Source organism: Phyllobates terribilis, unplaced genomic scaffold, assembly GCF_046119375.1.
Source record: "Phyllobates terribilis strain yellow unplaced genomic scaffold, ASM4611937v1 Scaffold_5__5_contigs__length_657084704, whole genome shotgun sequence".
Classification (NCBI taxonomy): Eukaryota; Metazoa; Chordata; class Amphibia; order Anura; family Dendrobatidae; genus Phyllobates; species Phyllobates terribilis.
In genome coordinates this window covers 124,034,206-124,061,033 of record NW_027362765.1, presented here as the reverse complement: position 1 = coordinate 124,061,033, position 26,828 = coordinate 124,034,206, and the positions used below count along the sequence as shown (strand labels likewise).

At 42.0% G+C, this 26,828-nt stretch overlaps 1 protein-coding gene across 4 annotated transcripts in view; it reads right to left on the bottom strand.

Annotated features, from left to right (window-relative positions):
• The window catches only part of MYT1 (myelin transcription factor 1), a 211,672-nt gene that overhangs the window by 19,481 nt on the left and 165,363 nt on the right, over positions 1–26,828 (bottom strand). For 3 of the 4 annotated variants that reach the window (XM_073682907.1, XM_073682904.1, XM_073682906.1), the window contains exons 3-18: positions 26,068–26,119; positions 23,219–23,252; positions 21,700–21,762; positions 21,335–21,591; positions 18,981–19,811; positions 16,069–16,203; positions 15,239–15,329; positions 15,039–15,149; positions 13,752–13,966; positions 10,752–10,957; positions 10,207–10,476; positions 9,078–9,232; positions 8,314–8,415; positions 5,829–5,891; positions 5,644–5,712; positions 2,174–2,236 (exon numbers count right to left, since the gene is read on the bottom strand). In XM_073682907.1, coding sequence (XP_073539008.1) covers positions 2,174–2,236; positions 5,644–5,712; positions 5,829–5,891; positions 8,314–8,415; positions 9,078–9,232; positions 10,207–10,476; positions 10,752–10,957; positions 13,752–13,966; positions 15,039–15,149; positions 15,239–15,329; positions 16,069–16,203; positions 18,981–19,811; positions 21,335–21,591; positions 21,700–21,762; positions 23,219–23,252; positions 26,068–26,119 — 2,717 coding nt within the window. The remainder of the gene's footprint in view (positions 1–2,173; positions 2,237–5,643; positions 5,713–5,828; positions 5,892–8,313; positions 8,416–9,077; positions 9,233–10,206; positions 10,477–10,751; positions 10,958–13,751; positions 13,967–15,038; positions 15,150–15,238; positions 15,330–16,068; positions 16,204–18,980; positions 19,812–21,334; positions 21,592–21,699; positions 21,763–23,218; positions 23,253–26,067; positions 26,120–26,828) is intronic. The other variant, XM_073682905.1, reaches the window with a different exon arrangement.

Below are 26,828 nucleotides of genomic sequence, written 5' to 3'. Positions count from 1 at the left end.
GGTCCCCAGGAGTCTGCCCAGGGGAAGATAAAAGGTCATCCCCATCCCTGTACTAATCCATGATGTGGCCAGTTTAACATGCTCAAACTAGTGAAAGGTCCTCCTTAAGTTTGTTGCACATTTTAGATCACGGACACAGATTTTCAACCATTCAGTAGCACCAGTAAGGGTGCGTTCACATACCTATTTTTTTCCCAGCAAGTAATTTCTGATGGAAACTTTGCTGTAGACACCAGACAGGTGCAAAAACTGCACAAAGTTTCTTTATCCAACTAGTTCAGATGTCCAGCCTTACATATACTACCGGACACAAATATGACCCCATGGGAAGCCGTGGAATTAGTTTTGTCATCAATAAAATTTTTTAACTATTGTCGCATCTGTGTCAGAATACGCTACTTCTACCTCTGCCTTGGTCGCTAGGCAGCGCCACACTAATGCTACAAATGCTGCTGAGCGATGGTAGCGCGTGGATGCTAAACTTAGGATTGCTGGTCTGGTTGTCCCTATCCAGTTCACTTTTCTTTTTGCAGTATACTAATTATCTGATATAATTAACTCTCGGATTGGGCTCATACCTCAGTCTCTAATGTCAGTGACAAGTATTCCTTTATCTGGACCACACCTCTTTGGTCTGCTTTTGTACTTTTTTGGTTTATTCTGTTTCTGATCTCAGACTATTGAGATAGATTCACTATTCTTCTCACTGACAATTTTGTCCCCTATCTGTACCTCCTGGTTCTGACCTGGTGACCTGACCATTTCTGCCAACCCTCTCTACCGGCCAGCGGCTACTCATAGGACTCAACTCAGGGTCCCTGTGTAAGTCACAGAAGTTAGTAAAAAGCCAGTCCATGAAAGTTCTAATTAAATCTGCCAGGCAATCACGGACAGAACCATGCTAGAGGAAAAATAAACTATAGGGTCAGACATACAGTATGTGAACAGCCTCTAAACTCACTGTTTTTCCATCAGCTGACCCATTCACTGCTTTCTATCCTTCATGTTCAACATTGTCATCCAAAGGACAATGAATGGATAAAAAATGTCAGCCGTGTAACCCATTGTTTCAATCTCCCATGTCCATTGTCCCATCGACTTCAATGTGAAAAGTCACAAATGGGATGACGAAAGGTGTTGGGACCAAACAGAGGAATATTGCATGTATTGATTTCCTGACCACCCAGGCAGATGAGCGATATTTTTCTAAATAAAAAGGAATATCATTGAAACAAACTGGATCCATTTTAGGGTCCTTTTCCAAGTATGTTCTGCTCAAATATGATGAGTGGCACAAATGATCATCTGTGGGCTCTAATCAGTGCACTTATGGTGACCAAACCAAATTACATCTGTTCTATTATTTGGCAAATTACAAAATGTTGTAATTTACTAATATTTAATTGTACTAATTTATTTATATTATGTAGAAGTAATTTTTCAATGCATATGGCTGGTTTCACACATCCGTGTTTCATGGTCCGAGTACAAGCTGCAATTCACAGAGCCGTCTCTGGTCTCCAAACCCGGACTTGACGGCCTCATAAGCTTATATAAGATGGTCCAGTTCGGGCAGGAGACTTTTGACTGGTCTTTATACAGACTGGGAAACCGGCCTAAAGGTGAAAGAGTGAGAAGGAATTGTAGCATGTCAGATACATTTTCCCATTGATGCTGCAGATAAGGTGCTGGTCAGAATGATGGTTTTGTTCCTTAGAGAGTGCTGGGACCAGTTTCACTGGAAACGTTTCTAAAAAGAGGTTCTCGCCAATGAAATCATTTTAGATTATTTTTTAAATTAACCTTGGTTTCTAAATTGGATTTACACATCCAAATATTCAGCTGCAGATTTTCCACTACCTTACATGTAGACTCGTCAAAGATTTTGCTGCAGATTAAAATCTGGATGGAAAATAGGCAGCATGTGATCAGTACTTAATATTTTTTAGCTTCTAGTCTAATATTTCCTGCCTCTAAATATCCAATAAGTAATAAACACATCCCCTTTCACGTATTTTAACAGCATTTTACAACACATTCCATATTCAAGGACCGTGATGCAACTCACAGAAATATGTTGCCCTGTATGACTTTCTGGCTTAACTCAGGATAGGCCCTAGAAACACAATACAAGCTATAAAAATACTAATAATTAATTCCCATAGGCTCTTACCTCCGATGAGACGCATAATTCCCTGTAATGTGTCCGGAGCCATCACATCCTGGGGTAGGGCACCTGTACAGAAGAATAGAGAAGACATGAAAACTGGAGAAGACATCAAAGAGATGCGCAGTATTACTTCTGTCCCGGATGAGCGTCCAAACAGATGAGTGAAAAGAAGGTTTCAATTAAATTAAGAAATAATTGTTAGGCACATGTGATGAAGCAGGCATCATATCATTATATAATTTTTATAGATCTTGTGTCAGATCCCTTTCGTTTAGGGTATATGCACAAAATGTCTTTTTCAGGAGGATACACCCCGTAACCCCCTGAAAAAGCTAAGGAAACTTTAAAAAGAATGGACATGTGCACTGCAATGTAAACACGACTTGCTGTGCAGATGTTCGGTCTTCTGAGCTCCTTTTAACTACTTCACTTTTCCAAAGACGCAAAGAAGTGACCTGGCCATTGTTCAGGTGATAAAGCCACTGCATAAGGCAACGCCACTGCTGGGAATTTCGGTTCACAAAATTCGGCGGTTATGCCGGCATCTAAAAAGGCGTTGTGTGCACATACCCTTATCAGAATTTTCCAGTCAAGTTCTGCAAGTTTCTAAGTGCTAACAGAACTTATAAGTCACACAACTGAGGCTCTGTCACTATTGTAACCAGTCTAGACAATCATCTGTGAGCTAAAGACATTGGTAGCACAAATGTTTCTCCTGTCCCGATAGTTTACTGCAATGTATCAGAGAAGATAAAATGTATCAATCTGATGTCCAGTTAATTGAACAATAAGGGTATGTTCACACTTGAGTTTTTTGACAAGAATTCAGATGGCCAAATTCAGATGTCCATGAAACACGGTTCGAGTACGGGCCTACTATGCACAGACCACTCACTGGTCTCCTTACTTTACCTCAACGGCCTCATAGGCATATATGAGGCAGCCAATTTTGGGTCAGGAGACCCGTGGGAAATCTGTGCATCGTGGTACGTACTCACACCATGTTTCACGGACGTATAAATCTGATTTGGATATTGGATTTTTGTGCAGATCTGCTTCAAATTCCTTTAAAAAAACTCAGATTGAACATACCCTAAAGGCTAAGTTCACATAAAAGTTTTTGGAGGAGTATCTGCTCCAAAATCCTCCTCAAAAAACGCTTTAAGGGCATGTGCACACAACATGTTTTAGATGCCGGCATACCTGCTGAGTTTTTCAAGCTGAAGACACTTCCAGAAAACGCCATCAGTCTTTTTTGGCGCCTCTGATGTCGTTTTGCTGGTGGAGTTTTTTTTTTTACTTTCTGTATAACTTAGTGAAAGTCTTAAAGCCGCCTGAAGAATGGTCGGGACACTTCTTTTAACTACTTCATGGCTTTCAAGCCTGAAAAGGTTAAAAGAGGCTCAAAAAGTCTGAACGTATGAGCAGCAAGGTCTTTTTACATAGAAATGCTCATGCTTTTTAGCATCTTTTAAGTGCTTTTTCAGGTGGGTTTCAGAGTGGACCCACCGGAAAAAGACATTGTACAAACATACCCCAAGAGTGTTAGGAAACTTTTCCTATTTATTACTAAGAGAAATCCATATTGCTGTTCAAATGAAGAGGTTTCTTTTTAGCTTAGCGAAAAAATGCTTCATGAAAAAACTCCCAAAATGCTTTGAAACCAGGGCAGTGGAGTCGGAGCCCATTAATATCAACCGACTCCGACTCCTAAAATATATAATAAATTGGGTACAGTAGTTCAATGCAGTTTGTGGGGAATATTTTTCATAAGAATTTGGGAAAGTTATGAAATGTCCTATAAATGTCTGTCCTATTCCTAAGGGTCTAGACTTTTAGCTGAGATTAATCTGTGCTACAGTAAAGTTATCACTTAAACATGAGCCATGTATGAGGGAGTCGGAGGTTTGGCTTACCGATTCCACAGCCCTGTTTAAAACAGAAGTTAAAAACTCCTCAAAATAGGAACACTTCCTAAAGCGGTTTCCACTTCAAAAACTCGTCGTTTTTGAATGCCTCAAAAAAACGCTGTGTGAACATAGCCTTAAGAGCATTATCTAGCCTATATACACTTGTAACAAACCCTCAGCTGTGAGACGCATTAGCTGTGTACAGGAGGTAACCAGCAATGTTTCTACTGAGCAAGCATGGATTTTAATAGCAGTGATAAATTGAAACACAAATTAAACCAAAAAGCTGCAGAACGTAGAATTATACAATGGTTAAAGTGGTTATCCGGACTTTTTGTTATTTTCCCTATGTGGCTAAGCACTTATGGGCAGGTAGTTACTAACTACCTGCCTGTTCTGCCCTGCGGCGATCTCTCCCGGCTCAGAGTGGTCACGGACCTCTCTTGAAGTCGATTCTCCTGCTTCCTGTGACGTCACATCGAGAGAGCAGTTCCTTCTCTTCCACTCTGCTCTGTCGATGGGGCGGCACTGCCGACGTCATGTTGACTGACAGCCGACTCCCCTCTGCGTTAGGCTGAGCCGGCTGTCAATCAACATGACGTCGGCAGTGATGTCTCGTCGACAGAGCAGAAGATGAGGAACTGCTCTGTCCACGAGACGTCACAGGAAGCAGGAAAATCACCCGCAAGAGCGGTCTGCGACCACTCTGAGCCAGGAGAGATTGTCGCAGGGCAGCACAGACAGGTAGTTACTAACTACCTGCCCATAAGTGCTTAGCCCCGTAGGATAAATAAAAAAAAGTCCGGGATAACCCCTTTAAAAGGGTCTCCTGGCCTTCACGCATGACATCTCAACATGGACATGTGTTGTCTGCTGCCTCAAGTGATTGGCTGCAGCGGTCACATGCCTGTGTCAAAGCCTGGCAGGGAACCCGGGTGTCTGTTTTAAGGTTACTCCTGTTGCATTCTCATCATTTTTGGGAGCTGTTCTCTGTGTACATGAGAACGGGATCCATTCATTTAATGATGCCTTATTCAACAATTGGGTGGGCTGGATATCGGGGCGATAATGAACACATTGAAGGTGCAGAGTCAGTCATTACCGCACAGGAATACTTCCTGATGTGCAGTTCTGCTTTGATATGAAATGATAACATGAAGGATGATGAGAAGATCAAGGAACAAGAATCTTTGCGACAGCTCTTCTCTAAATGCAATTGTCAGGCGTGCAATGCTAAAAGCAGCCAGCGGGGGGCAGTAAGACGTGACATGCTCTGAACTAGTTTACACATGGCTTAGTATACACTTGACATCCATTCTGTAGCAAATAAGGAAAGCAGGGTGGGCGAGGGGTGCAGCAATTAGCCCTGAAGAAGCAAAATCTGCTTAGAGCTGGAATGACAGACACCAGTAGTAATCAATATGTAACGTCTTCTTGTTACATTTTTTTTCCACCCTGGTTCTAATGACCCACTACAGCTTTTGATCAGCCTCAGCAGATTTTGACAAGCAGAAGGAAGAGAAGAAAAGCCAGGAGTAGCAGTTTAGCTCAGCGCAAACATACTTGAGATCAGCAGAGTGTGCAGCCATGAGGTTTCTGAGACTCTTGTCAGCAAGAGGGCAACCAGAAAGACTGAAAGAGAACAGATAGATAACTGGATAAGCCAAAATAAAAAAAAAGAGGTGTGCGGGATAGTACTAAACAGCCTGCAAGCCAAAGCACAAAGGAGCAGTCAAGAGAAGTCTAACCTGCGGTGAGAGGCATAATTTCCAGTAATGTGTCCACTTCCATCACATCCTGGCGTAGGGCAGCTGCGTGCAGAGAAAATGTCATGTTACTAGAAAGCACAGGAGGTCACAGCAAAGAAATGGAATGTTCTGTGCCAAGTATGTATACAGGATATCAGAGATATTTGTCTATTGGCAATGCAAATGTCTCATCAACTCCATTGGTAAAGGTTAGTGATGGGCGAGCATGCTCGCTACTCAAGTTTGCATTGGGTGCTCGGGTATGCATCGAGTATGGCAGGCAATCCCCACATGTTTTGTGGCTGTCTAACAGCCGCGAAACATGCGGGACGGGGACTCAAGTACCCGCCATACTCGGTGCATACCCGAGCACCCGATGCAAACTCGAGTAGCGAGCACTTTCGCTCATCTCGTGTAGCGAGCACTTTCGCTCATCTCGTGTAGCGAGCACTTTCGCTCATCTCGTGTAGCGAGCACTTTCGCTCATCACTAGATTAGTGATCCACACAAGAAAACTCCAATAGACTGGCTAATCCCACTGTGGGCCAATTTCAGTGCATTCTGGACATGTGTTATACCTTCCCAAAGAGCAAAAAATAAGATCTTATTCTTGACACCTCCATATTATTTGTGTAAGTTCGAGATTGCTAGATAAGTTATACTTTCCGTGTCTTCCCTGCTTTCTAGTGGGCAGTGGTACAATCTCAAGACAGAAGAGGAGAAGGGTAATACGAGCAGCCTGGAATATCTCATCATTTCTTTGGTCATAACCGAAACCTTCCTACGCATCTATCTAGGTCACACAGCTGACAAGGGAGATTGATTGTCGTTCATTGTTTTCCCATTAAACAGCATTCTACCATTTTGTTTCTTTTGCCCAAAATTTCCCATAAAGTCTTTTTTTTTCTAGCGGACAAGATGCAGACACAATCACTGCAAAAGTAGATCAGAGCTACGTACTTAGAGCCACTCGATCGTTACACGCTCTTCTCCATGTACACCAAAATGTGACATGGAAATTACAAGATAAAAGACGTACACAACACTAGAGTACAAGAAAATGGACACTGGTACCCGGCCCATGAGGGCAATACGAGATCGACAAACACATAAGGATGTCTGTAGTCTACTTGTGGGGGGAGGGCAAGAAATGTGGTGATCAAGGAATAAGAACTGAGGCTACCTAGTCAAGAAGTAGGATGTCCCTAGGAACAATTCTTCTACTTTCTGCAGCCGCTCCAGAGAGCTCACACAGGCCACAAACTGACATGCCTACAGGATAATTATACTAAAGTCCTAGACGTTCATCCGGTTCAGTAGTCTCTTGAAGAAAAGAAATTGGAGGTGGAAACAGCAATAATCCACAAAGAAACCTGGGAACTTGTGAAGTGCGAAGAACAATGGCCAAAAGTGTCATTTTTAATAAAATTGTACAAAATAAAGATAAAAGTGATAGCTTAATTACATCAAGCCTATGGAGTACAGGCTTGTGATTTTTTTCCAAGCATTGTGTTCCTATAACCTAACCTAAAAGATCAACATTAGGGCTTTGCATCTTCACTTGAGAATTTTGACCCCTGGATGAAGAAGTTTCTTGCGAAACGCACGTCGGGTGTGGAAGGACTTCACCATTTCCCTTGTGGTTTGTACCTCCTGTGCTATGTGGGTACATAATATTATCTTTGTCACTATATAGTCGCCTATTGACTTGTATTATCATGTGGGTAATTTACTCTTCATATTAATAATATATTTACTCATACTACTACCACAATTTTATTATATTTATTATCTAAATGCAATAGATATACCCTTGTTGCTTCATTTTTCTATTGGTACAGCAAGGTTTCCACTATGGTTTTATTTTTGCTATGGTGATTTCTGCCATTTTTTCATTACCTGTGGTGCTCTATTTTTTCTGTTTATATATTTTAGTATTCTATTTTTTTTTAATATATTAAGAATAAAAGCTTGGTGATTTTATTGGCTTGCATTTGTTCTCTTCTTGGTATTTTTGATAAATTGGGCATATAAGCCCTACTATATGGATTGTGAATATAGGTGTTTTTGAAAATTTGGAGAAAAGATGCAAACAAATTTTGAGCTCCATTGGACTCGGACTGGAGATTTTTTTTTTTGCTATGACCCTTCTTTTCTATATTCATGTTTCTGATTCAATTAATTTTTCAGATTTCTTTTTCCTCCATCTCCCTTCACCTAAATCTAGCAGAAAAGTAAAAGTGATAACAAACAAGAAAACTCTTTCAAGGAGTTTTCAAGGAGTACTGCAATTTATATATTTCTAAGGAACATATCAACAAAACAAACTTTGGAACAGCTGTAAGACTGGACCACAATTACCTGAACCCAGCAATATTATACACGTCAAGTTTCCCAACTCCAGCGATTCTCTTGGTCTGAAGAGACATTCCCACTGTTGCTACTTTCCTTGGTATGCTATGCGAAGGCTTAATGTAGAACTTACTCATTCAAGAGGGTTCCTGCTTTTTTTCCTCCATCGCCCCCTTTTGGACTTGCGCACCCCCCATCACGTATTGGCCGAACATCCCGTTGTGCAGCAAAATATCTGGGAAAATATTGGTTTCAAGTAAGTCCAACGGGAGGGCCATGTTCTGCCAGACTTAAAATGTGCCCACTGTCTGCACAGAGGGGAAGCAGCGACTTTGTAGACTGAAATAATATTTGTAGGATTACAATGGGTATGAAATATTGATTCAGTACACAAAATGACTGCCGACACAGTGTGTAGGCAATGGGCACACTTTAATGCAGGGGTACATCTTGGCAAAATGGGGACCCTTTATGCATCTCAGGGAAACAGACACTGACTTACCTCTATAAGGTTCTAGGCTGGAGAAGGAATACTTTCTCACCTCCGCTCTCCAGCCTGGAGCCCACGTGTCTTGCCGTGATATTCATAGAAAGCAAAAACATCATACTGTAGCCCCAATGACTGTATATAACTGTACAGTGAACTGTGTCTAGATGTCACCTAATGTACTAATGTACAATACTGTGAAACAAGCGCACCTTAGAGGATGAGTGGAACGCCAGTGTTACCTGTACAACCACTTACCTGCCCTCACAACAATAGTATGGCATGTAATAACTGGGTCCTTTCATAAAGTTTTACAGATTTCCCTACCTGCCAAAATGTGTCTGGCACTCAAACTAAGCTATTGTGTCTGCCGTACGTTAATAATTCACGTTATATTCCATTTTACTTACGTCAGCAGCTCTTTCTTGCTGTCCTTGGAGAGAAACTTCAGCTTGAAATTGCTGAGCGTCACGTCTCCGGGGTATTTACGGTCTTCAAAGTTCTCCTCCTGCATCTCTTGGTCGTCGGCTTCTGATGAAGCAAAAGAAGCTCCCGCAGGTTCAGACTTTGAAGAAAAGTAGAATTTAGATTTCATTTTAATTCTTAAAGAATACATATTAATACTTAAAAGATATTATGGCACCTAGTATGGCAAAGCGCTATGGAGAGACACGCTGTGGAGTGAGACAATATGGAGAAAGACACGCTATGGAGTGACACACGCTATGGAGAGAGACGCTATGGAGTGAAGCAATATGGAGAAAGACACACTATGGTGACAGACATGCTATAGTAAGAGACGCTATGGAGAGAGACACGCTATAGAGAGTGACGCCATGGGGAGAGACAAACTACAGAGAAAGACGCGCTCTGGTGAGAGATGCTATGGAGTGAAAAACACTATGGAGAGAGACACTATGGAGTGAGACACACTATGAAGAGAGACATCTAGAATGAGACGCTATGGAAAGAAACAAACTATAATGAGAGACACGCTACAGAGTGAGACACACTACGGAGAGAGACATGCTATGGAGTGAGACTTGCTACCGAGAGAGACGCTATGGTGTGAGGCACTAGTAAAACTCACTTAAGATTGTCAGGACCTGCAGAAAGCCACAGCCAAGTTTATCTCTGCATCATTAGTCTAAAGGTGTCTATACAGATTGTTGGCGGGACCAGCCATCTACATGGAGGCCTCCAGACTCTCCCTGACAGATGATGTCAAAGGGAAAGAGGGATTGGTGATGTTGAATTTCAACACTCAATCCTTTTGCTCTTGAGAGAGAGAACCTGCCATCCGAGCCAAACTGAGCATGCATGTCTATGAGGGAGTTGGTTGGAGTACCTGTCGGCTGAAAGCTATTGGAGGTGTCCAGCCATCTTTAGACAATAATGCAACAATACTGTTGTTATTGGCACATGAATGTATAAGTAATCAACTTACTGTACTATTATTCCTTGCTGAAAGTTACACAATATCGACATTTAAGCCTTTAGGAAAATACTCATTTGTCTCATCATCCACCAACAACTTACTTCTTCAGGCTCCTCTTCACGTTGACGATTTGGCTTGGTATAGTCAATGGGTCCATCCCAGTCATCTTGCCGAGAAGTCTGGCTGGACAGGGGTGAGGTCATAGTGCTACTTGTGGCACTGGTGCAATTTTGGCGTTGGGACTGGTCTGGAGACTTCATGCTTGGACTACTGCTGCAACTGCTGCTGCTGGGGAACGTGTTCTCCCTTTTCCGATGTTTGTTCATACTCAAGTCCAAAGTGCCATTTTCATCTACTTCAATGTCCATAGACTGTAAGCACAGACGAGGGCGGAAGACATTTTGTTATTTTTCTCACACATCCGTTGTGAATGAGGATAATAAACAATATGGAAGAACGATTTTAGTAGATGAACTTGTGCTTGAAAGTGTAAGATCCCCACAGACTATTTGTGCGGATCTTATGAAATAATGCTGGATATACACAACATCTTCTAAGGGAAAAAGTAAATGGTATATTCAGATTGATGAGTTTGAGCAATTCACGTGACGTCGAAGGTAAACCGAATGATAAAGCAGGTACTCACTTTACTTGGCAGGTCCTGCTGCTTTGTACTGAGATTCTCCGGCATCTCCCAGCATCGAGTGGAAAGATTTAAGATGGCCGTTGCTGCCATGTGTGCAGCCTCGGCATCATGGGTGTAATCAAAGCCAGAGGAAGAAGATGAAGTGCTTTTAACATAGCTGCTGGATGGACTGTGACTTGGGGATGAGGCCTTTGGAAATGGTTTAGCTATGGAAGAATAGACAGGTAACCATATTAGAAAGCATAGTAAACAGTCAAAAAAAGTGCCAAGGGCAAGTTACCTTGCAGAAGGGGATGTCTAACGTCATTAAAAACTATACACTTTTGCACAGAATGTTTTTCCCATTTGCTTCCTAAATGAAAACATCAAGAGATTGACAGGTGGAAATAAGTCATCACCTGTCTGCTGGATAACTTATAGATATTTTGGGGTCCAACTGCTGGGGCCCGCAATGATAAGCAGAACTAGCCACTTTTATTGAGCTGCAATGATCATGGCCAACCTTGGCTCCATTAATTCTTTATGGGGCTAGCTGATTATTGTGTGACCCAGGAGTTGGACCCTCATCGTTCTATAAATTAACATTCATCCTGTGGATAGGTGATAAGTTATCGTCACCGGACAGCCCATTTAACCAACTTTGTAAATAGTCTTCATTAAAAAAATGCTACCATTCTGCTGCTGCATTGTGTCTGTAAATGCTTTATCTAACTGGGTAATCTGGAAAAATGTTACTAATCGGTCAGAGATTCTGGTTCTGCCAACTCTGCTCTTCCCATCCCTTCTTTCAGTGTTAGAGATAGCAGCATGGAGGTAGAGGGTGTTGTATATAGATTATCACAATGTGGGCAGGGGAGAAAGTATCTTCAGTCTAAAGGCCCCGTCACACTTAGCGATGCTGCAATGATCCCGACAACGATACGACCTGTCAGGGATCGTTGCTGCGTTGCTATGTGGTCGCTGGTGAGCTGTCAAACAGGCAGGCTCACCAACGATCAGGGGAGCAGCGACATCGTGGAAAGAATCTTTCCACGATGTCCTGCTCCTGGTTACGAGCCTGCTGAAGCAGGAGCAGGCTGGTAACTATGGTAAGCATCGGGTTACTAGGGGCACACGCGCTCCTAGTAACCCGTTGTTTATCATGGTTACCACTCTGCTACAGTGAGCGGGAGGTTACTGCTCACTTTAGCAGGCTTGTAGCCATGATAAACAACGGGTTACTAGGTGCGCGTGTGCCCCTAGTAACCCGATGCTTACCATAGTTACCAGCCTGATCGCTGCTCCCGCTGGTCACACACAGCGATGTGTGCTGACCAGCGGGAGAGCAGCGACCAAAAAATGGTCCTGGACACTTTGCAGCGATCAGCGACCTCACAGCAGGGGCCTGATCGTTGCAAAGTGTCACACATAGCGACATCGCTGGTGAGGTCGCTGTTGCGTCACCAAAACCGTGACACAGCAGCGATCTCGTTAGCGATCTCGCTATGTGAGACGGGGGCTTAAGGGAGGGCAGAGAAAACAGACTATGGATAAGGAGAAAAGCACATGAAAAGGAAATAGGATAGAAGTTATGCTAATGAAGACAGCAGCTTCCCCCAAGAGCTCACATCCAGCCTACATTACTGGGAGAGACCCTCTCATAATACAAAAATCTGAAACTAGGATCAGGCTGTAAACTGCATATCAAGGGGGCCTGAAAATAAGTAATGAAGATTGCAAAATGAAACTAATTAAATGTATCCACAACCATATGTAAAAATCTTTTTTTTTTCCCATATCAAAAGTGTCCAAACCCTTTAAGTATTTATCTCATAGCATCATTTGCCCTTTTAAGATAAACTAATTACATAATGACTATGTGACCCAGTCCCGCCGTGCACTGCATTCCCCTCGCTCAGAAAAGTGCAATTTTATTTTTTTTGCATTAAATTTCACACTATGAACCACTAAATATAATATATCCTCCACCAAGAAACTCCTACAAATACCTAATGAATTGCATTATGAGCTACCTCGGCTGCTACATATCTACTTTAAATCTCCTCTGGGAAATTTAACCAGTGGGAAGATTCATCTCCAATTTGCTTCCACCTCCTCCATGAAGTTTTACATTTAATAAATCTTTCCAGCTCAGATGGATTTTCAGTCAGTGAATTAGAGGAGAAGAGCGGTGCTGGGACGGTTCGTCGTCCTCGCTGCTTTGCAGGAATTTATTTTGTCAGTACAATTACCCAGAAAAATGCTCTGCAAATATTGCAAATGAGGCGATCTTATTCAGCGGGAGAATTATTTTTGCTGTGAAACAAATGACTTTTCCGTCAGTCCTAACCCAAGCTGTCAGCGCCACTTCTCCAATTTGGCCTGTAGCCAACGTCATCATTCTGTGTGCCGTGTGGGTTCAGCAATAAAGAAGTAAGTCCCATTGTGCTGCTGTAGCGGAGTCGTCTCTGAAGCATGAACGGTTTTTTTTTGTTTTTTTTACTGAGCAGCTGTGTCAGGATTACACAAGGATCTTGGAAAGTAGGATTAGTTATGAGGGAAAGCCCTCTCGAGGCTACTGAGATCTACAAGCAGTTTTCCTAAACCTCCTCATATTCTTTGCTGAGCTCCAGCAACAGATCCTGATTGCAGATTACTGCGTTTTACCTCGTCCCCCCTAAATGGAGCTCCCAACATTTCATTTCTTTTTTAATCTTTGTTTGATATTCACTTATTACTAAGCTGCATTTTCCCAGCAAATATAAGTCCTTCAGTCATCTTCTTTTTCCTCATTGCCATAAACTCTACTCCGCTGTTTCCAATGTGTATATATATATATATATATATATATATATATATATATATATATGTATACATATGTATACAACCAATATGGCAACGATTACAGCTCCGACAGAGACAGTCACATCATTTCTGAGTCAATCTGCCTATGTATCACCACAAAATTTAACAGGATTTACTAACGTGTAGCTGCTGTACGATATGATGACCCATACTTACATTTAAAGGCTTTGGGTGAGGTTTCGCTTGTCTGAATCTTTGGGGCAAGCAAGCGTTTGCCGAAAACCTGAGCATCAAAACTTGCATAATCAAAGGTAACCTTGGAGTATTTCTCCAGTTCCTTGGCTAAATTGGCTCTTGGCGTTGCAGGAACCATGTTAGGCCTATAGCTGCCATACTGGGGAATCTCCAGCTGCTTCACAAAGCACATGGGCCTAGGGATAAAGTATAATCAGTGAACGACGGCATGCAGGTTAGAGGATTATAGATATAGCAGAGCTATGGCTAGCTTAGGCCTCGATACACATTAGATAACTGTTTCTCTTCTATACACAGGAATGCCCGACTGGACAAAGCGCTCCTGTGTCCTCCATGAGAGAGACTCTGCCAGACTCCTCTGGCAACCGCATGTCTTGGGGAGAGCAAAATGATGAGATACTGAAATTCAACTGGCCGGATCTTTCTCTCCTCCAACATAATCTGTTGGCAGAGAGTCGGGAGACCGTCATACATATTAGAATGTCGGCTGGTCCTGCAACTGTGAGTTCTGCTGTCTTTAGTCTAAAATGCATGAGGGCCATTAAATGTTTATTTTAGGAACAATTTTGCCTGGGAAGTTGGGTCCCCCATGAATACAACAATACATGGGTCCCTTCTGTTGGACATAAAAGTGTGCATATATATATATACATATATATAAATATATATCTATATACGAGTATGTACCGGTGTGTGTGTTTATGTATATATATAACACTTTTCTATGATCCGAACATGATTATACAAGGAATGAAGCTCCATCGCAGCCTCTTGTGGTCTCTGTCTTAAGGCCTCCATACAATGGTCGGGAGAGATGTCGATCGCGCATGGCCTATTTCAAACTTCCCATCACATTGCTCTCCTGGAAATGAGCTGCTGGCCAATAAGTCAGCCAGTGGCTTTCTCATAGAAAGCACAGGCGCTCTCCTTCGACTGAGTGCTCCTGTGTATGGGAGAGTTGCTCAAGATGGTTGTCGGCCCAACGATCAGCCGAAGCATCATTTGACCGACAGCCATTTAATGGATATGGCCGGCTTTACTTCTCTGGATCGGGGGGAAACTCCACAGACCAGGTGACATCTCAGTGACATACTCAGCTTCTTCAAACAATTTTCAAAGTGAAGTTCTGGTTTTACGGGGATAGAAACCATAAACTTGTCTCTGATTTCTTATTAGGGTTGCACCGTGTGGCTACTTGACATGCACTTTGGGATGCCCCATCAGAAGCCGTGCGATGTCTGGTCTTACCTGAGTATCCTGTCTGAGTTTGTATTATTTTTGGTGAGATCTCCAGGCTGTTGCTGCTTCTCATGGGATCTGGCCAATTTTTCAGCTGCAGCAATGGGGCATCCAGATAAACTACAAACCAATGCAACAAAAAAAGCAAACTTAGATGATATGTTAAATCATGAGAATACGTTTCCTAGCCGCTCATGTTGGTCCCGTACCTCCTATGTGTGTTCCTATTGCTGTTCACGTGGCCCTGTCCTGTGCAGCCGGGTGTTGGACACTTGAGTACATTCTCGTGCATGGCCAGAACTGTAAAAATGAAACAATGAGATTAACTATTTCTTCAAGGTTAATTGTTTGTGGTTAATCATAATCATAAATTATTTCTTCTAGATTATCCTCTATAAACGGAATAGTGCTTGGGAAGTGACAACCACTGTTCACATAATAAGTCAGAAACATGTCCATAGAGTTGTCACTGTCTTTCTACACTATCTTAGCTGCTCATATAAATTACATTTCTTCAAAAGGAGAAAACAATGAGCAGAAGGTAGAAAGTTCAGAGAAGAGCTACCAGGATGGTGAGTGGACTGTCCTACGAGGAACGGTTAAAGGATCTGGGAATGTTTAGCTTGCAAAAAAGAAGACTGAGAGGAGACTTAATAGCTGTCTAGAAATATCTGAAGGGCTGTCACATTGTAGAAGGATCATCTTTATTCTCATTTGCACATGGAAACACGAGAAGCAATGGAATGAAACTGAATGGGAGGAGACACAGATTAGATATTAGAAAAAACGTTTTGACAGTTAGGGTGATTAATGAGTGGAACAGGCTGCCACGAGAGGTGGTGAGTTCTCCTTCAATGGACGTCTTCAAACAGAGGCTGGACAGACATCTGTCTGAGATGATCTAGTGAATCCTGCGTTGAGCAGGGGGTTGGACCAGATGACCCAGGAGGTCCCTTCCAACTCTACCATTCTTTGATTCTATGAAGTAGACCATAAAACAGACAACCATGGGCTTTAGGAAAACAATGATTTGTCTTACTCTCCGGAGGGATCCTGTCCTTGTGTGGGCATCCTGAGAGGCTTCTGTGATGAGGGTATAGTCCCGTTACATGTCCAGTACCATCGCAGCCAGGCGTTGGACATTTAATCTCTCTTTTTTCAGGTCTTGCTGCATCTTATAATAGAAATTACAATAAATAAATGATTATCCCAATTTCTGATTATTCTCTTTATTGTTAGAGACCCCCCCCCCCCAGCTCTGCCACTTGAATGCTATTTCTACATACATTTTGGATCTTTCTCCTGACTCTTGGGTCAGGATCAGACAGCTTGACAGGTGAAAGATTATACGGTCTTTGTATATAAAACAGCAAATAAACCAAATCTATATATGAATTAACCATCTGTCACCGCAATGTCTCAATGTGCTCCGTGACTAGAAATGCACAAACTGCCTATTCCCAGTACGACAGGGTAATTAGTCCATATAAAAACATTTCTTTTTTTTTTATATCCTGGATCATCCAAGCAGCTGTTTACAGTTTTTTCAGACTTCTAAATATACACATGTACATTATATTATGGTGTAGTAACAGAGTTTTTTTTATGTCTTTACCAGTTTTTTTAAGAATAATATTTATCACCTCTCCCGTGGTATAATTGCAAGGACCATCACTGATCACATCTCCTTTTCCCTTTTGAATTGAGTGCATGCCTGCTACTGTTCCACTTAAAGGGAATCTGTCAGCACATTTTTGCTATGTAATCTGACAGCACCATGATGTAGGGACAGAAATCTCGATTCCAGCGATATGTCACTTAGTTTACTGGGTGCAGCAGTTGTGATAAAATCACACTTTACTCTGTTGCAGAGCTCGGAATGCTGAGCCATGTATAACCCCGCCCACACTCCTGATTGGCTGATTTCTTTGTACTGTATATGGGTCAGTGGTGAGTGGGGCGAGGCTGGACCAGGAGGCACGAGACACCTAGTCCTGTAATGATAAGCTCTTGCTAATAAAACACAGAATTTATACAAACAGCAAAACACAGCCCGGTAAGTGATACATCACTGAAATCAGGGTCTCTGCCCCTACATCATGCTGCTTTCAGATTACATAGCAAAACCTGGTGACAGATTCCGTTTAAGGTACTGATGGAGAGCTGAGTGGCCAGGATCCTTGTTTCTACTATACATTTTACTATTTTTAATTAATGAAGTAACAATATCAATCATTTGCGGGGGGGGGGGTTTCACCCCACATCCACTTCGTTAAGGTGATGGACAAAGTTACAGTTCTGTATGACTTTCCCTTTCGTGGCTGAGATCCTACTGGCAAAATAATTTTGAGATCTTTTTTTTATTTCTAAAAGTTATATCCCTTCTGTTTCAGTAAAACTCTCCCCCTCCCACCTTCCGAAAAGGAGTCAAATACTAAATTTGCTCAACCGAAATATAGAAAAAAAAATTCAGGACAAAGCTGAAAATGACACAGGGAATCAATGGGTGAGATCGTTTTCCCTTTCACGTTTGGCTAATCTGTTTCCGGTAAACCAGCAGACGGCCACAAAGAGATTATTTTACACTGTGGCAACACTGCTGGGAGAGTCATATTCTGTTGGATAAAGGAGAGGAAGCGGAGAGGGAGAACTAGCTTGTAAATTGCTTATGAAGCAGAAAATTTTGCTTATCACCCTTGGCAACGGCATAATGAACTTCAATCTGCAGAAATACGCAATGTACATTTTCTTTTTCCTTTTTTGCAAAATGTGTTAACATCTACAGATAGGAAGCATGATTTTCTAGGACATATTTTTTCTGCAGTGTTGTTTCCAAGCTGTTCCGCTTGGAGTAAAAAGCGTTCAATTATAATTTTACATACTTTCTAGACCGAATTTGATATTTATTGCAAGACTGAAGTCTCGTAAGCCAAAATACAATGTTTCCTCTTCAACTTTCTTTCTTTACCATTGCAGCAATTTTACATTTTTCTAAACTGTTCATGATTTCCACCGCATATTCATCTTAATGTAGTGACAACTAGTTTTTTTCATAAAGAAAAAGCTCAGAAGTTGTCACTAGATGAAGTAAACCTTCCGGTCTCTATGTCTAAACCTGCCTCCTATCTAGAAAAGACAACCCATTAAAGAGGTTGTCCGGCCTTAGGTTACAAGTCTGCAGTCACTTTGTGTGACCTGTGGACTCAGGTCATTTGTCCTTCTGCACTTCTATGTTGCAGCCTGCTTATGATTGGTCAGCGTAATACAGGAGGAAGAAGTACACACCCCTACTGAATACTATCTAATAACACCCACTAGACCTTAATTAAAGTTAACTTATTAGGTGCCAAATATTTGATTGCTAATATCTCCATAATGTTGAAGTGAAATAAAAAAAACAACACGTTTTATTCAGCTCGACAGCCATTATTACATCGGGTGTTCAGTTCAGCATGACAACATTTGGTGAAAGGTCCTCTTTACAATGGCACGTATTCTTAGGATTGTGTTTTGCGCAGTTTCTCTGTTATTCCTCCTGGAAATGTATATGTAAATTGACAACTGGGTGCAACCATTTGCCTTTTCAATAGGTATGACCCTTCACAGTCTGGCATTATCACCGCTGATTAGACCGTGTCAGAGGTATGCAAGAACACACACTTTTGACATGAGGAATGGCAACAATATGTTGTCAATTTATTCATACATTTCCATGAGGAATAACAGAAGAATGGCACAGAGTAGAGTTGTAAGAAAAGATGCTACAGTAATGTTACTTTTTGTAAAATGCAAGTAAAACAAAAATTTTGGGAGATTTTATGACTCCTTAATAAAAACAATCCTCTTTATATTTGCAGTGGATCCATATAGTTAGACCTACATCAAATGGGAGTTTTGCATTCTCGGTAAATAAAAATGTTTTTGCCGTGACACAAAATAAAACAAATTTACCGTAAAAGCTTTTTCTCATTGTGTCTATCGACCGATTCTGCTTCTCTTCAGTTTGGTAATTCTTGATGGTGTCTGGTGTGGTCCTGCTCTGCTCCCGGACGACTTTCACTTGTTCAGCCTTCAGAGCGATCGCTTGTTCTAGAAGGCCAAGGTTTCCCCGTGTCATCATGTCATACATTTCTGATTCATCTGTTACAGCCGATTTTTGAGAGTGGCTATCATCATCCTTATCATCATCTGACCTGACCTCCACAATGACCGAATATTCAGGTTTTGGGCTAAATTGTCCTTCACAGTGGATTTTTGGGGAGTCCTGAGAAGCATGGGGGACATCTTGGCTCATAATTTCAGAAGAATGTTCTTCTGCTTCTTCATCATCATCCAGGTCATCATCGTCTTCATCATCTTCATCAACATCGTCATCATCCTCTTCATCGTCATCTTCATCATCCATGTCCTTCTTGCAAGTCTCATCACAATGTATGTCATCTCGGGGTTCCAGACAAGACTCGCTGCTGGGCTCACTGGTGACTTCAATGACTTCTTCAGCATCTTCTGTCTGTATGATGATCTCCTTGTCGCATACCTCTTCCACCGCCACTTCCTCTACTTCCGGTTGGACTATCTGTACTAAACCAGAGCTTGGTTTAGGGGTCTCCAGTTCACTTTCTGGTAAATGTCCCTCTGAAACCAATGTTTGTTTTGCTATTTGGCCCAAGTTTAAAAGAGAATTGGCAATGATTTCTTGATAACTGCTGTATGTGGCTTTTGTGGGGGTCTCGTCACTTGTTGGAAGTTCTTCATAAGTTGTTTTTGCAGGAGAGCTTTCAGCTGCGACCAAAGAAAGAGAAGCGGAAAAAAAAGTTTATCTTCTTTCTGCCTTGAGTTATTATTCTGTGAAATACACATAATTATGTTGTTAGAAAGCTTAAAGGAAACCCGTCACTCAAGGCATGCTGCTCAAACCGCTGACAGCATGAATCAGAGAATGACTGCACGATTGTGGTCAGGTATATTTCTCTGAAACGCCAGAAGATAACTTGAAAATTTGGCCAGTGACCATCAGATTCTGACTGCCCCTTCCTGGTGATTGATAGGTCTCTCCTTATGTACACACATGAAATAAACCTGTCAGTCAACTGGAGCGGTGAGGGGTCCGGATTCTCAAAATATGTTTTCTATGAAACACTGGAGCACTTCAGAGGAAAACATACCTGGCTGCAATTTATGCTGCCCATGGTTTGGGCAGCCTGAATCGAGTGACTGGTTCCCTTTAAAGAGTGACTAAACCTTTATTACTTTTTTGATATTTCAGTGCCCCTTTGATTGCAAGTAGATTGATGGGGGTCTTGAGGTTATAGGAGCACACAGCTCCTGTCTGAGCGTACACACATAGCAGCGTATGGATTCAATAGAAAGCATGGATAGATCGCCTATGCTTTCTACTGAATTGGTGCTCCGCTCAGTATGCGCGTTCTGCAGGAGCTGTGCTCTCCTGTCACCTGAGCTGTGCACCCCCCGAGAGGGGTTTTTCTCGAGTAATCGGTGACGACTCAGGACCCAGACCCCCACTAGTCTTCTTGCTATTAAGAGGACATTCAAATCTAAAAAAAAAATTGTTAGAAGTTGTTACTCTTTAACTGGAATAAAACCACGATTAGCAATGTCAAAGATTAGTGACTACAAGGACATTTTTTACCAATAAATGTCAGATACTAAGAGATATATGTTCCCCTTTTTATGACTTTTTTTTTTATAATTTTTTTATTGCAATTTTTTTATTCTATTTTCTGTACATGATTGTGGGGGTGGTTGTCTTTTTTGAGTTGCAGAGAGAAGTGCGCCTGCGCAGGCGCGTCATTAACACGAAGCAAGCAGGAGGACAGCGATGGCAAAAAGAGAGTCGGCGCTGGACTTAGACCAGTGATGCCCATTGGACCGGTCCGTGTCGTCTGTGAGTATAATAAAAAGTATTTTTTGTGATCAGAGGTGATTGGGAACTTATATATAGTATTGTAGAATTCTGTTTAGAAAGTTGTACAGGTGCTGGCCCAACTTTATATGGCAAAAATCTGGTGACAGGTTCTCTTTAAATATTTATATGAAAATTTAAAAAAAAAATCACCAAAAAATCCTCGTTCTATTATAATATTTTTTTCTTTTAAAATATGTTTTACTTTGGGTCATGATAAATTCAATTAAAGGAGAAAGCTTACAGCACACACTGATCCAAGGGCTTATAATAGGGCATTTGGTGTAAGGGACATGAGTGGGGTGAAAATTTATACAGCGCTCAACTGAATTCAGTTATGGACAATATGTCTCCATATTCTTCTTAGGAAGGGATGAAATACCTTCTCTAGGTTCTGGGCTTGGAGACTCTTTTGTTTCAGGGTTTTCAGATTCTTCTTCGGTCTCCACCAATGTCCCTTCAGAGTCCTCGGAGCCAGACTCCTCATCTATGATCTCTGTGTCCTCGCTCCCATCACTGTCCATATTGTAGCCCTCATCCAGGGCTAGTTTCAGAGGATGCGACTTCCTCTTTGATGCTGGGTGTTCGGTCTCTGTATCTTGCACCTTGCGCTTACGAGCCAAAGGGCAGTTTTGTAAACTGTAAAAAGAGAAAAGGAAATATAGAATTCTCCATAATTTATATTCACCGACCTCTCCGCCTAATATGTCAACGGAAGAGCAGTGATGGAGATTTCACCAAAATTACCTTCTGTGTCTTGCATACTTTCCACTGATGTGTCCTGAGCCAATACAGCCTGGGGTGGGACAGCTTTAAATAAGAGAAAAAACACTATTACTATATTGCCTTCTGCTCGTTTCTCGATTTCTCCTCATCTCACTCGGATGATGAACCACATAACCTGGCCTCCAAGTGCTTCATACCTAATGAAACACTTCACCTCCCTTAATTAATTGAGTGCTTCATTATAGTTTTATAGCGTATGCTTAATTAAAGATTTGTATGTGCACAGCACAGAGTAAGACACCTTTACTTTCTACATTAACTATGTGACTTCGAGGGATTAAACCTTTATGAAACGGTGGTGACACGGGTCCGAGGATCACAGCTGGAGCCCAGAAGTCCAAGACGTTGTTTGCAGCCAGATCACTACATACGGCTCATGAAATGCAGGGGCATGGACTCTGTCCAGAGCAAATGGGAAAAATCCAAAAGAAAAAGTGATTCCAGCTCCTGATAACATATGAAAAAACCACGCGTTTTGAGCTGAGATGAATTGTGATATATCCCATGAAGCCTATAAACCCAGGATGAACTAATACAAGTATAAATATATTATGTTATCCATATCTGTATTTGTATTGGTCCAGTCGGGGTATATAGGCATCGTGGATCACACAAAGGACGACGGAGTGTGTTGGAAATGTGTAGCGTTTTTTTTTCTGGGATTAATATGGAATCTAGTTTTTATTTTTTTCAGTAAAGATTCACATTTTATCAGGAGCTGGAACCACTTTTTCTTGTGGAGATTTTGACCTTCCTTCTTTATAACTCTTGCGTATGGCTACTGAATATCAAAGTGTGAAGAGTACAGCAAAATGAGGTACATGACAAAGCGCAGTGCTGACGGTGCTGTCCATGGTTCTGATCTGCAATGGCAAAACGGCGGTGTGGTGTCATTGTCGCTAAGAGCCTCAACGTCTCGGCATAATCAAATGGCATCAGTATTTGCAAGACCGCAGATATCAATCACACCGGGCAGTTCATTATGATAGACTGTAAATGGAGCGGGGATAATTGCTTGTGATGGGAGTATGGGCAGTACGTGTGAGAAGCAGTGACATTATGGCTATAAAAAAAGCACAAAAAAATCCCCCTCTCTGCTAATATATAATTTTATCTTTAAGTGCACATGTTGGCAACATGGTGGAGGCTGCCAATTACAGGCTGAACTCATATTTATGAGAACAGAGCCTACGGATTCACTGAAGTCTAAATGTAGCAGTGAGGAAGAGGAAGATGAGAACTAAAAACCCTGATAATCATTATGTTGCCTAATTGTGCAATTTTTCATTACGCTACTTTTTATCTTTTAAAGTTGCCGAGAAGTTACCATGACTGCAAAACCTTCACAGCCCAAAGACAAATCATTATAAAGCAAGACGAGTGCTGCCGGTCACAGCCTGAAACCTTACACGTGGCTTGTGTAGCTGTAGGGAATATAAGGAACTTGGAAGAGAATGTAAATCAGGTTTTGAGAACTTACCTCACTTCCTGTCCGATAAGCTCGACTGGGATACCTGAAAACAGATCAAAAATAAAAAGGAGTGAAGCGGATACTTATAATTCATCAACGGAGCCTTGGTGAAACGCGCGTCGGGAGTGTTTAGTGGGTGATCCCCTGTCACCTTGGCATACTATTATTTTCTTATATTGATTGACTTTTTACTTCAGTACAATTTTCCCCTGGCTTGCCATTCTTATTTTCATTGTGAATTGATTAAATTTTATCTCTTCTACTTGGATTATTACTTCCAGATTTTTTTTCCCTTTGGTTCACACACCAACACAAGTCAATTGTGTCCTCTGTGTCGGGACAATTACCATTATTAACTTTTAATCATTTATTGAAATAAAGGTTATTTATTATTTTAATTAATTTTTCCTGTCCTGCACTTAATTATCAATAGATTTGGCAACAACTGGTGACATATGGAAGCATGTGGTTTACTTGCCTCGTGCCTTACTTTGGTGCTAGTGAATGATTGAGCTGAAGAAGGGTTTTGTCTTATCTAAGAAGGTGACACAGCTCTAATGTGACATTATGATATTAGGTGGCAATATACTGTGGAGCACCCACCCATGTGCAACCGGCAGGGTCTCAGCAGGAAGGGTAGCCACAATGCACCATACTTCTCTCCAGCCTACCACACCATGCACAGAATAGCATCTCCAAGTAGAAATGGCTGCAGAATATGTTGGCACTATATTTATACAGATTATTCTTATCGCTGGTCAGCTGCAGAGAGGCTTCACTGTTTAATCATTCAGGTATATAAGCTCTGATTTTCTTCTGTGCCTGACGGATGTTTTGGTGCTGGATAGTGACAATACTTTCCATGTTGTCATGTAGCTGAATTCTTGCTCTGTGCTCCAAAGTACAGTTAAAGGGGGGATGTCTCATCATCATAAATGGGTATAATTGCAATGTGCTTCTAAAAACATATTACATTCACTGACAAGGAACCTGACAGCTGAAACATGCTGCCCAATCTGTGGGCAGCACTGGCTGTATGAACACAGTCAGGTACGTTTGACTCTGAAACACTGCGGCGTTTCAGAAAAAAACATACTTTAAAAGCCGCCAAGGATTGAGACCTCGCTGTTGACTAGTTGGACAGGCGGGTCCCCGGCGGCATCTCCCCGCCCGCTGATCTTGAGTGACAGGTCTCAGCCTATGTGCGAGTATACGCAGAGACCTGTCACTCCAGGGCAGAGGGCGGGGAGAAGCCGCCGGGGACCTGCCTGGCTGTCCGGCGGCTTTTAAAGTATGTTTTCTCTGAAACGCCGCAGTGTTTTGAAGTCAGACATACCTGGCTGAGATCAGTCAGTGCCTGATATATGCTATCCATGAATCGGGCAGCATTGATCAGCGATCAGGCCAACTTTAATAAAATTCCTCTCCTTTCTTTAGAACAGAAACCCACCTCTTCTAACAAGCCTACAACCTGCAGTAACCCCTCGCTCCACCATACCGCTCCATGACCAGCTCTACCCTCACCTACTGTATCCTCACCCATCTCTTGTAGATTGTGAGCCCTCACGGGCAGGATCCTCGCTCCTCCTGTACCAGTCGCTGACTCGTTCTGTTAAGATTATTGTAATTATTGTAAGTGTTTTTTTTGCTATGTATACCCCCATGGAATAAACGGCGCTATAATAATAAAAAATAATAATAATAATTTTTAATTCTATAGTTTGCTGCTCATTGCCCAGGTTGCCAGCCTAAGACATAGGTTCAAAACGGATAAGAACGACTTTTTACAGGACGTCCTGTTGTTTTTAAATATACTTGCTCCTTCCTTTTATATTTTTTTATTATGATGGAATAAAGGTGAATTACATTTTTAATTGCTGCTTCGATGCCGAGTGCAGGATTCCAGTTTTTCGTTGTTTTATTGAGGCTTCATGACATCTAATACTCGACTCAGATTTTGTTTCTCTGGTACACCGCTAAGACGCAACAGGAGAACCAGTGATTTGTGCTGAGCCGATACACATGTATAAATTGTTTTTTTTATGTATTTATGCCATCCACCCTCTGTAGTTTATCAGAGGTGGCCGGTCCCCTGGGCAAGAAGAGTGCACTTGAAAGCTGTTTGCTTCAACGTTTGTAATCACTGCTGTGAAACTTTTTGGAAAAGTGACCGCCCGTTCACCCCCGATGCCACAGAGGCAAAGCTACCACTGTTTGCAGCGTGGAAGGATGTTTAACGCCTGCCATCGGAGAGACCACGCTGCTGGTCTGAAATATCAATCTTCATCAAGGCACCGTCCTCCACTATGGCAGAAGATCAATCATGTCATTAAGTATACTCTAAATTGGTAATATACTGTACATTGCGTCAAAACTATTGTAGCCACAAAAGTTTGTGAACCCCAGTTCTTGATGAGAAGGTTAGAGGTTTCCCCAATAGACGTTCTCCAGAGACATAATTCCAACATGAAAGAAATAATCCCATCCCTTTCCCTCCTCAGTCTTGATGAGATATGAAGACTACCTGAGGCTTTGATACCCCAGTAACAATGTAGTTGCCTTCCTGCCTCCTTGATGAGATTCCAGCAGATCTGATCTCTCTGTTCTTCTCACAGCGGCAGCATGTGTGTGTCCCTGTATCTCACACTAGTTACGCTGTCAGCGCCGGCCCCCAGAGACCCCTCTCCTACACTGCTCTCTCAGCTGCCTCCGCTCTGTACATTTGTAAGTAATTAAGAGCTTTCTAAAGTTCACGTAGATAATGTTAATTATAAATTAGCGTCGGCGCATTTTGTGAATGAACCCGCTGGTGTGTGATGTCATGGAGATAATGGAATGAGGAGGGGGCAAGATCTTACCTCGGATTTTGGATCGCGTGCGGGTCCTTTTGTCATCATTTTCTACATTCATCTGAAGGAAAAGACATTTCAAGGAAATGGTAAAGAACCCTTGTAATACCGGGTGGTAATATCTATTATGTTCTGCAGTCATTTGTCAGAGATAGCGCTCAGGGAATCGTGATGCCATACAAAGGTCTGCGCAGCCGACGAGTGATGCAGCTGCCAATGTATTAAGGCACCAGCACAGGGTTTAACTATTCCTCTTCCCCATAAGTAGCGTGGGTATCTCAATTTACATAGGTATAGCAAACAAAATTGTGAGAGGCCAGCCTTAAAGGGAATCTATCATCTAATCTGAGAGCAGCATGATGTAGGGACAGAGACCCTGATTCCTGCAATGTGTCACTTACTGGGCTGTTTGCTGTAGTTTTGATAAAATCGTTGTGTTATCAGCAATACATTACTACTAACGGACTAGCAAACCTGCTGCCATGTAGTACTTCATATTTATGAGCTGTGTATAACCCCGCCCCCACCACTGATTGGCAGCTGTCACTGTGCATAGGCAGAAAGCTGCAAATCAGTGTCGTGAGCGGGGTTATACACAGCTCAGCATTCAGAGAACTGGTGGATCTGCAGCAGAGAAAACAGGGATTTTATCAAAACTGCAGCAAGCAGCCCAATAAGTGACACATATCTGGAATCAGGGTCTCTGCCTCTAGCTTATGCTGCTCTCAGATGGGGTAGCAAAAACCTAGTGTCAGATTTCCTTTAAAGGG